Source organism: Eleutherodactylus coqui, chromosome 3 (genome assembly GCF_035609145.1).
Source record: "Eleutherodactylus coqui strain aEleCoq1 chromosome 3, aEleCoq1.hap1, whole genome shotgun sequence".
Classification (NCBI taxonomy): Eukaryota; Metazoa; Chordata; class Amphibia; order Anura; family Eleutherodactylidae; genus Eleutherodactylus; species Eleutherodactylus coqui.
The window spans coordinates 206,683,077-206,695,675 of NC_089839.1; the positions used below are offsets into that span (position 1 = coordinate 206,683,077).

Sequence of the window (12,599 nt, forward strand, 5' to 3'; positions counted from 1 at the left end):
CTCTCTCATACTATGGCACCAACTGGCAAATCCTGACATGTCATACATACTGTGATAATGTAAAATGTTACATCCTGACATCATACACAGAACTAGAGCCCGGAATATCCCACTATATTATACATACAATCACATATCTCATACAATGGCACAGCCTAGTATATCTTAATATATCATACATACACTCACATATACAATGGCACAGCGTGGCATATCCTTACATATCATATATACAATCACATATACAATGGCACAGCCTGGCATATCTTGACATATTATATAAAACAATCATATATCTCATACAACGGCACAGCCTGGCACATAGTGACATCACATATATGGTGGCACAGCCTGGCATATCCTAACATACCGTATATACAATCACATATCTCATATAATGGCACAGATAGATAGATAGATAGATAGATAGATAGATAGATAGATAGATAGATAGATAGATAGATAGATAGATATTTGATGGCATAGCCTGATATATCATGCATACAATCATATAGGATGGCACAGCTTGGCATATCCTGATACGTCACATATACAATCACACATCTCATATGATGGCACAGCCTGGTATATCCTGATATATATACAATCACATACAATGGCACAGTCTAGCATATCCTGATATATATATATATATAAATATATATATATACACAATCACATATCATGCGATGGCACAACCTGTTATATTCTGACCTATCATACAGTCAGAAATCTGATTGATGGCACAGCCTGGCATATTCTGGTACATCATACATACAGCTGTGCAGTCTTGTGGTGCATTTATGTGGCAGTAAATGGGTTAAATGACAAGAGACTCCCCCACTGGTGCCATTGCCACACACACAGCATGCCCCCTCTGTGCAGACGTCTGCTCCCGTCCCCCCATGCCATACATGCACAGTACGCAGGGCACATCTCGGAGGTCGGGCTGTCTGGATCTCTGGCCAGGTGGATGGAGATGAGAGAAGGATGGAGGCTCCTACCTCTGCTGTATGGCTGCCTCCTCTCCGATCTGTGCAGTAATGAGGCATCCAAAAAGGAGCGAAACATAAACCTCCCACGTACCCTGCACAGATCCCCAGAGCACACACACAACCCGCAGCAAGGCACACACAACCACAGCAAGACACACACACACAACACACACACAGACACACAACCCGCAACAAGGCACACACAACCACAGCAAAACACACAGACACACACACAATCCGCAGCAAGGCACACAGACACACACAATACAAACCACACACAGACACACAATCTACAGCAACGCACATACAGACACACACAACACACACACAGACACACAACCGGCAGCAATGCACACACAGCAACAGCAATGCACGCAGACACACACAATGCACACACAGACACACAACCAGTAGCAATGCACGTACAACCTGATGCAGCACACACACAACCATAGCAAGGCACACAGACACTCAACCCATAGCAAGGCACACAGACACACACAATACAACACAGACACACAACCCGTAAGAATGCCCACACAACCACAGCAACGTACACAGGCATACACACAACCCGCAGCAACGTACACAGGCACACACACAACCTGCGGCAACGCACACACAACCACAGCCTGTAGCACCGCATACAAACACACAACCCGCAGCAACATGCACACAACCATAGCAAGGCACACAGACACACAACCCGCAGCAAGGCATACACAAACACACACCACCACAGCAAGACACACGTAATTCAACGCTTACACAAACACATAACCTGCAGCAATGCATACTCAACCACAGCAAGGCACACAGACACACACACACAATGCAATGCACACGCAGACACACAACCTGCAGCAAGGCACACACAACCACATCAAGACACACAGACACACAACCTGCAGCAACGCACACACAACCTGCAGCAAGGCACACAGACACACACAATACAACGCACATACAGACACACAACCCGCAGCAATGCACACACAATCTGCAGTAAAGCACACAAACACACAATACACACAGACACAAAACTCGCACTAAGGCACACACAACCACAGCAAAGTACACAGACACACAACTCACAGCAAGACACACAGACACACAACCTGTAGCAACGCACACACAACCTGCAGCAATGCACACAGACACACACAATACAACGCACACACATACACACAATCCGCAGCAAGGCACACACAACCACAGCAAGGCACACACAACCACAGCAAGACACACACAACCACAGCAAGACACACACAATTCAACTCACACAGACACACAACCTGCAGCAAGACACACACAATTCAACTCACACAGACACACAATCTGCAGCAAAGCACACACAATCACAGCAAAACACTCAGACACACAATCAGCACTAACGCACACAACCACAGCAAGACACACACAATTCAACGCACACAGACACAGAATCTGCAGGAAAGGACACACAGCCGCAGCAAGGCCTACAGACACACACAATGCAATGCACATGCAGTCACACAACCCACAGCAACGCATACACAATCATAGCAAGGCACACAAACACACACAATACAACGCACACAGACACACGACCCGCAGCAACGCACACACAACCACATCAAGACACACACAACACATGCACAGTCACACAACCCACAGCAAGGCACACACAACCACATCAAGACACACACAGTCACACAACCCACAGCAAGGCATACAGACACACACCCTGCAGCAATGCACACACAACCACAGCAAGGCATACAGACACAACACATAACACGCACACACAACCACAGCAAGACACACACAGACACACAACCAGGAGCAGAGCACACAGACAGCAAACCAAATGCACATACATCCAACAACAGCAACAGACACTCAACCAACAGCAAAGCTCACATATATGCACACTTTCTGAACAATTTTGTCTGTTATGGATGACAGATGCTGGGCGACAACCACTAATCTCACATCATCCATTATACTGCCTATAAAGGGTTATCACCTAACTTTGCACATGTCCAGAAGGGTAAATGTACCTGCACTGCCGTGTAGAGCTACGATTAACTACCCTGTAGTTCTAGCATTGTATTCATGTACCAGGAGGCTCAGGATGAACAGAACTCCAGAAAGAGGAGTGCTGCAGTGAAAGGGATTCTGGGAGGACACAGGTAAATGTAACACTGCCCGTCATCTATAGTCAGACACTTCAGTCGCTTTTGTTGTATGGCACAACTTCCACTATAGAGGGAGGAAAAAGCCAAGATCTGAGCTCTGCAGGAGGACTTAATGAGATGAGCCCCAGTGGAGGAGCCAACCTAGGAGGACAAGTGTTCTTATTACACCAGCGTCTATCAGTCCAGCAGGAGTAGTCACCCAGCTTCTCCAGAGTCCTGAATGACAACTCTGTCAGTGAATTCCCTAATACAATGCATCGTGGCTGGGCGACAACCACTAGTAGAGCTGGAATGGTGGCCATATGGGTTGTCACCCGACTTACAACCAGAAATTACTAATGCGGTGGTGCTGGCATCAGACCGTACTCTGACAGCTCCCTGTATGGAGAAGAATCTGAATTTCACATCTTGTAGGATCCAGCAAGTGAAGGTGAACGTCCTGTCAATGAGGATGTCATCTTGACAAGTGTGTTAATGCCTGGCGCTCATGAAATATGCATGTTACAGGGCTGCATCACCATCAGAGTGGCCTGGAGAAGATGAATATTTCATGTCCATCCTACTAAGTGTTCACCTTGCTGGAGAAGCAGCTGCACAGGACTGCCTGGTGTCCGGGAGAAGGTAGTGTATTAATAAATGCAGCGGCACCGACACCTTCACAGATTGTGACCGTCGTCTCTTGGAGTCTTCCGCTCTCCGCAGGCGCCGACCTGTCACACTGATCACCGGCGCAACCTCATTCTGTGGCAGCCGATTACCCTGCAGGGGCTGAAAATGTCATATACTGGATCCACTTACAGCTCGTCACTAGGACAAGCCGAGACTCGGGGGCTTCTCCGTCAGGTACCACAGAGGCAGCAAATAAGTGGCGGAAGGGCAACCTCTTAGAAGTTAATTTTACGTATTGGGTTACGTAACTTTGTATATACTTTACTGGTCTTGATTTACATTGTGTGTTATACTCTAGTTGCAACCAGAGCTGCATTCACAACTCTGCAGTTATATCATGTCATACTCCAGTCACATCCAGAGCCACATTCACTAATTTGCTGTAACATGTCTTATCTACCAGTCACAAGCACTATTCCATTCACAATTTTGCAGTAACGTCATGCCTTATATTCTAGTCACAACTAGAGATGCATTCGCAACTATGCAGTTCTGTAATTTCTTAAATTGCAGTCACAACCAGAGCTGCATTCACAATCTGAAGTTATATCATGTCTTATACTTCAGCCAGAAACAGAGCTGCATTCAAAATTATGCTGTTATATTGTGTCTTATACTCTGGTCACATCCAGAGCTGCATTCACTATTTTGTTGTTATATCACATCTTATGCACTGGTCACAACTAATGCTGCATTCACAATTCTGCTGTTACATCACACCATATATTTTAGTCACAACCAGAGCAGAATTCACTATTCTGCAGTTATGTCATTTCTTAAACTGCAGTTACAATCAGAGCTGCAATCACAATTCTGCCGTTACATTGTGTCATATACTCCAGTCACATCCAGAACTGCAGTCACTATTTTGTTGTTATATTACACCTATACTCCGATCACAATCAAAGCTGCCTTTACAATTCTGATAGCTACTTCTTGTGCTTAAGCACCCACCTTTACCACCTCAGCAGAAGTCCCAGAGGGCACTATAGAAAATATATGTAAGAACTACATCTCCCACAATGCAACATATCAGAGCAGGTTCTCTACACACAGTGATCTGATGAGGCGAAGATTTGGGGTATAAGAAGTGTGAACAAAAAACAAAACAGCACAATTATGAATGCAGTTCAGGATTTCCCTGGAGTATATAAGAAATAAAATTGTAATAGTCAACTGCTGCTTTGGATGTGACTGGAGCATAAACATGTTGTAACAGGAGCATTGGGAAGGCTACTTTGAATGCAACTAAAAAGTAAAAGATATGACAATGTCAAAGTTGTGAATACAGCTCTGGATGTGACTAGAGAAAGCGCAGAATAAGTAAAGGATGTTGTATATAGATCTGAACAGAAACTGCGTCTTGGTGACACTTCGGGAATCTTCATCTCATTTGCGGCATGGATCACGTCTGGACAGAAGGCTTGTACGGTTTGCAGACACAATGACGTTTGGGTTATGGCTTTGCCAGACGCCATCTTTTATGGAGATTAGTAGTCTATGTAAGGGGCCTGATGATTCCCCCGCCAGTTCTCATGTAAACTGCATTATTGAGCTACTGGAATGGGAAGTAGCTGCCTGACCACCACCCTCAGGTGTTTTTGCTCTCAATGAGCTGCTATTTCTCAGTCATCCACATGCTCCCACATCCTCATACAGCTCTTCCTGGCAGTCAGTCATAGTGGTACAACCATCATCCGACATCCCCGACACTGATCAGAGTCCTGCACCGGTACTACTACCCCTCTCAGCTCCTGTGCAAGTTGTCATGGTAACTACATTGGTGTCACAGAGCTTTCCCATAATCCAGTGATAGCCCCCCCCATTACATCACATATGGTGTCCGCTCGCCTGACTCACCCTCTGTTGCTGACTGTGGCTTTCTTCAGGTGAATCACATTGATGGGGAAGATTCCCTGCAGAGAGAAGATAAGAAATGTCACAGAAATGTTCACAGGAGTCTCATTACTTTACCTTCCCAATGAGGAATTTAAGAAATCAGCAACACGACCTAGCGAGGAGACCCCCATCACCAAATGAGAAGATTGCTGGAAGCCAGTGAAGAGCCCCTAGAACCCAGCAAGGAAATACCCAGCAAGGAGACTACTACCGTGTTTCCCCGAAAATAAGACAGTGTCTTATATTAATTTTTGTTCACAAAGGTTTAACTTTTTTACATGTATAGCTGCCTGGACACTATTTAAATTGACTTTTTAAATTAACTGTTAGCAGGGCTTAATTTTGGAGTAGGGCTTGTATTTCAAGCATCCTCAAAAAGCCTGAAAAATCATTTTGCATCCTCAGAAATTCTGGAAAATCATGCTATGTCTTATTTTCAGGGTATGTCTTATTTTCAGGGAAACAGGGTAGCAACCAGTGAGAAGATTGCTGGAATCCAACAAAGAGACCCCCAGCACCCAGCCAGACGACCGCTGGAAGCCAGAGAGGAAACCCATGGAATCCAGCACAGAAACATCTAGCAAACAGCAAGGGGACCCCCAGTGAGTAGACACCCTGGAACCCAGAGAGGAGGAGAGCCCAACACCCAGCGAGGAGACCCCTGACACCCAGCGAAAACACCTCCCAGAACCCAGTGAGGAGACCCCTGGAACCCAGCATGTAGACCTCTAGAATCCAGCGAGGGAGATCCCCTGCACACAGCCGAGAGAAACCTGGAATTCAGGAAGGAGACACACGGCACCCAGCCAGGTGACCCCTAGTAACCAGGAAGGAGACCCCCGGCACCCAGTGAGGAAACACCAAACACCCAGCTAGCAAACCCCCAAGCACTCAGCTAGAAGACCTATACTATTGATTACTCAATCTCAAAATAGGTTATCAATAGTTGACCAGAGGTGGTCCACTGATTGAAATCCCTGCCAATCAGCTGTTCGCTGGGCCCACTGTCATTGCGAAAGGATCCGACTGCGCCGCACACACTGCAGTGGTCTGAGTTGGTACACTGTTTCCCTGAAAATAAGACCTACCCCAAACATAAGCCCTAGCATGATTTTTGAGGATGCAAAATGCTTTTTACGGATTTTTAACTATTCTTGAACTATTAACTATGCTGCTTCAAAATTCGTGGCGAAAGGCTGCAGATTTGAAGCTGCATTACTCCCACTGAAATCTTGCTGTATTTCCATGCGGTCATTCCGCGAGATTTCTGCTGGATTTTGCTCCCGTGTGAACCCAGCCTTAGGGTGCATTCACATGTTGCGGGTTCATTTTGAACGCAGTATTACATTACACTCATATGGCATTTGGGGCCCATATATGGTGTCTGTCCTGGGGTTCTGTCTGGAATGTCACAAACATCAGACGGAACCCAAAGCCGCCATTACTAAGTTGGTGACCAAAGCCGCCAGCTCTCCTCAGGTACAACAGGTTTCTGTTAGTTTCGGGCATTTTAGCGAAACAGGATAGCGCAATCACCATAGTGTAAAGAAAGTGGGTCTGGAATGTGGCTGGAAGCTGATGCCAGTGTGACCCGTCTGTAGAGCTCAGTGCCAGCGGGCACATCAGCCCCTACTGGAGGTGGTCACAGGCGTTATGTGCCCCTGGCACGTGGAGACGATGGCCAGGGATACTCAGGCTGTGGAGAGGTCGCTAAAGTGTCACCGATGAGCTGGGAAGCCGTCTCCAGACCCCACTGGTCCCCACGTGAGGACCCCGGCATCCTTTAAAGGTTTCTATGGAGATGTGAAGAGAGAGTCTGCAATGAGTGAGTATAAAGCGGCCATTGTGCTGGCCCTCGCCCACCCCCGCCTCTCCTCGCGTCTATCGTCCATCTATACGGATCTCTTCTCTTCCTGTTTTTCTCACGCTGGTTTTTCTGCATTTATCTTGTATCTATCGTCTCCTGTCAGCAGGAGGACACCAATCTCTATAGGATGGTGGGAGAACTACAGATCCCAGTACAATGCTTACAGCGCATAGACTTCTCACTGCCCTCATGTTTAAGAGTAATGATCTAAAGGGGGCAGAAAGTTCCAGCAGAATATACAAGAACTACAACTCCCAGCATGTACTGTCACACTTTACAAAAGGGGGAGGGAAATGAGGAAGAGGAGAGTTATGGTCCTTTTTGATGGGACAATTTCAAGTGCTGAAGTGTCCAAAAGTCATCCCAGCGATTACTGTTGCTGTGCTTTCACACGATAATTGGTCAGTGAATGGAGGTGGAGCATGCCAGAGATCTCCTCCACCCCCCCACCTCCATTCACTGTATGCAGGAAGTTGCTCGTAGAACTTTACACGAGCCGATCATCATCTGATTTTTATGCTTGCCAAAACTGAATGACCAGCAAATTATGGTTTGTTGTTCAGGCGCTGGCAGCGCCAACATGTGTGATTAGTGTTCAGACTCACACAATCCAGCAATAATTTGAACATTGATCGCTCTGTGGAAAAGGGCTCTAATGAGGAGGAGTGAGGAATAATGAGGAGGAGAGGATAATGAAGGGGGAGGGGACAATGAAGAAAGGGGAGGGGACAAATAAGAAGCTGAAGCAGACAATGGGGAAGGAGACAATGAAGAAGGGGGAGGGGACAATGAAGGGGGAGGGGACAATGAAGAAGTGGGAGGGGACAATGAAGAAGGGGGAGGGGACAATGAAGAAGGGGAAGGGGACAATGAAGAAGGGGAAGGCGACGATGAAGAAGGGGAAGGCGACGATGAAGAAGGGGAAGGCGACGATGAAGAAGGGGAAGGCGACGATGAAGAAGGGGAAGGCGACGATGAAGAAGGGGGAGGCGACAATGAAGGAAGGGACAATGAAGAAGGGGAAGGGGACGATGAAGAAGGGGAAGAAGACGATGAAGAAGGGGGAAGGGACAATGAAAAGTGGGATAATGAAGAAGGGGACAATTAAGAAGGGGAAGGGGACAATGAAAAAGGGGGGGGGGACAATGGGGAAGGGGACAATGAAGATGGGGAAGGGACAATGAAGATGGGGAAGGGACAATGAAGATGGGGAAGGGACAATGAAGAAGGCGAGGGGACAATGAAGAAGGGGAGGGGACAATGAAGAAGGGGGAGGATAATAAGAAAGAGGAATAGGATAATGAGTAAGGGGGGTATAAATGAGGATGGGGAGGGTGTAATGAGGATCGGAGGAAAATGAAGGAGGTGAAAATGAAGGGGGGGAGGGTAAGGAGGAGGGGTCGGATGAAGATGCAGAAGGCAATAAGGAAGAGGAAGGGTTGAGGGGATGGTAATGAGAAAGTGCAGGGCAATGAGTAGGCTGGAATGATGAGGGGAGGATAATGAGAACAAGAGGGTAAGGAGTGGGAAGGGTACTGAATAGAAGGGGATAATGAGGAGCTAGAATGCAATGAGTATCAGTATTCTAAATCAATACACAAAATATAAGAAGGAATGCATGGAGGTGGAGCTTAGTCACAGTCCTGGTTCTCACTGTGCGCTTATTTCCACAGCCCCACCTTCAAACACGAATGGTAAATAATCTGATATAAACTTCTGCAAAGGTGAAAAAAATTCCAAAAGCATCAGGAAGCTGAAGAGTGAATTTCGCCCAGGAGGCGCCACCACATCTCTATTCACTCGGTTTACTGCATTAACTCGACTGCTGCGCTCTTGGCTATGTGTCGCTAAGTGCCTGCTCTGAGAGGAAAACACGAGAACACGGTGAAAGAGAAAATCCCTTCTGCAAGAATTCACACAAAGATATTCACATTTGCTGCTTCCACATCCTAAAAAGTATTTGTCCCCCATACTGTTAGACATAACAATTACTAAAAATTTTGTAACTATAACCTATATAAAACATAGAACTGGGCTTGGCCCCCAGGACTACAACAACAACTGGGCTTGGCCCCCGGGACTACAACAGCAACTGGGCTTGGCCCCCGGGACTACAACAGCAACTGGGCTTGGCCCCCGGGACTACAACAGCAACTGGGCTTGGCCCCCGGGACTACAACAGCAACTGGGCTTGGCCCCCGGGACTACAACAGCAACTGGGCTTGCCCTGAGAGGACAACAACAACTAGGCTGGCTCCAGGACTACTACAACAACTAGGCTGGCTCACAGCATGCTCTATGTTGTCACAAACGGCTTCCATTGAAGTCAATGGAGGCTGTCCAACCCGCGTCATCACTTAGCGACGGCATGGGTAATAGAAACAGTAAAAAAAAAAAAAATCAAAAAAAAAAAAATCGATCATCCGCAATACAGATTAATCAGGTACACAGGGTCGCCGTCCAGGCTCACAGCTGGAATCCTCTGCGGGCCTACCACATGCGGAATCTTGTCTGCCCGTGTGAGCCCGGCCTAAGTGTGTTTCATGTAGCTTCCACGTTGAAATTATGTTATGGAAGAAAAAAAAGAGACATGTGACACCTTGACATGGCTTCCAAATCTGCATTGGGTAGCCACACATGGTAACCACTCAATGGAGATAATCTGCATGCGGATCTGCATCAGTGCAAAACTGGCAGAAATTCGATACTCCGCCTCATATTTCAGCCACGGTTTTCCACCGCAAAATCCGCACACGTTACATGTGAATTTGCTTTGGATTTCACCCCAGTCATCACTCCCCGTCTAAGTTACAACTACAGGGGGACAATGACTCCACTTACTATGGGGGAGGATTTATGAATGACTCTGATCATCGTAATTATAAGGGCGAGTTCAGACACACACAGCATCATTGGTTTGGAATTTCAGCTGCAGAGTGCGCGCCACAACAATGAAAGTACAATGTAAATGAAAGGAATCTTTACGAACCCCATTCACTTACAGCAGAGGAAAGGAAAATAGACATGCTGTAGATGTGAAAACCATCAGCATGCGGTTGTGGAAAAGAGATGGATTTTTGCCACGAATTTCATTCCCTGCAATGCAATTGTAACGTCCCGCAGCGACCGAGACACGAGGAACATGCTGAGGAGATGGTGGGGTAGAGATGGCACTTGTCACGGTGGCTCTACACAACTCAGTCAAGGCACCGCTAGGCCTCTTCCAGGCAACGCTGGGGAAGCAGTTACCCTAATAAGTACTGTGGTGGATCTGAAGAGTTGTCACGCGTGATGCCACTATTCCTTTAGGGCTCATGTCCACGGGCAAAATGACATTTAAAATCCGCAGCGGATCCCCCGCGCGCGGATCCGCACCCCATAGGGATGCATTGACCACCCGCGGGTACATAAATACCCGCGGATCGTCAATAAAAGTGATTTAAAAAAAAATGGAGCATGAAAAAATCTGGACCATGCTCCATTTTCATGCGGGTCTCCCGCGGGGACGGCTCCCGCGGGCTTCTATTGAAGCCTATGGAAGCCGTCCGGATCCGCGGGAGACCTAAAATAGGAATTTAAAGAATTTACCTATCCGGCGCGGGCGCGGAATGTCAGCTGTTCCTCACGGCCGCATCTTCCTTGCTTCGGCTCGGCGGATGTGCCCGGCGCATGCGCGCGGCACGTCGACGACGTGCCGGCGACGTGCCGCCGGCGTCAGGAATTCATCCGCCGGCCGAAAATGAAGATCCGGCCGTGAGGAACAGCTGACATTCCCCGCCCGCGCCGGATAGGTAAATACTTTTAAATTGCTATTTTCGGCGCTCATGTCCGCGGGGCAGGAGGGACCCGCTGCAGATTCTACATTTAGAATCTGCAGCGGATCTGATTTTCCCCGTGGACATGAGGCCTTACTCCGTTGGATGTCCAACGGGCAAATAAGAAAGTCCACACAGTTGAATTTGGAAACTTCAATCACTGGGAACGGGCAGTGACTGGAACTTTACTTGTCCACTTGAAAACAACTTCACACACCAGTGCAGGAAGAACTGTTCAACGAGGTCAGGGAGGAGGACACAGGATGACACTGGGCCTACAGTCTAGGTTATCAGTATGATTCCACTCCTGGACACACATACCGGAGGAGAACACAACGCTCCACTGACACTCACTTGCAGGTGGACACTTGAACACTGCACGGCCGCTCCTTCTCTCTCTCTCCTAGGATAGGGGTCCTGGGATTATGTCATCAGGGTACCTCTCCTCTGCTTCCATCACTTCAACACATGAGGGTTGAAGGTACCCCCATGTGGTCGGCACTCTCCCTCCACACTCAACTGTTGAAGCCAAGGATCTCCAATGACAGCCAGCCAGAACAGAACACACATTTTGGCTTGCACTCATATTTATATCTTACATACCCACGTGACAAGACAATTGGTTACAATTTCCAGACATACCCCAGCCATTCACAGACATTAACCACTTACATGCTGCAGCTGTGCAATACACATAACTAAAGACAAGACAATTTGCACAGTGCATCCACATTGAAGACATGACATGTATGACAGTTATACAGATATACAGACTTTTGGCCACTACACAATAATTGAAATCTGCACAAAAATCCACGCGAAAGTAATGTGACGCTTAGCCAATCAGAGCCAGTGCTCGATGAACCAATCACAGCTATTCCATGAATGAATGAATGGCTATGATTGGTTCGTCGAGCGTCGGCTCTGATTGGCTGAGCCCCCAGCACTTGTGAACCAATCACAGCAGCCCTTCCTGGAGGTAGGGATTTTGATTCTCTAATCCATAAAGGGCTGAAAGAAGACTGAAGACGAGTGCCGGACGTTAAGAAGAGACCCGCGCTGGAGCCGGACAGCGCTTTTTTTAGGTGATGTATTATTATTATTATTTTTTACTGCAGCTAGGGCTTATTTTTAGGGTATGGCTTATATTTCAAGGTCCCACCCACCTAAAAAA

General features: G+C 47.3%; 1 protein-coding gene across 1 annotated transcript in view; it reads right to left on the minus strand.

Annotated features, from left to right (window-relative positions):
- DOCK3 (dedicator of cytokinesis 3) overlaps positions 1-12,599 on the minus strand; it is a 126,281-nt gene that overhangs the window by 65,295 nt on the left and 48,387 nt on the right. Inside the window, exon 4 of the mRNA XM_066596896.1 lies at positions 5,705-5,760. Within this exon, the coding sequence (XP_066452993.1) occupies positions 5,705-5,760 (56 nt within the window). The remainder of the gene's footprint in view (positions 1-5,704; positions 5,761-12,599) is intronic.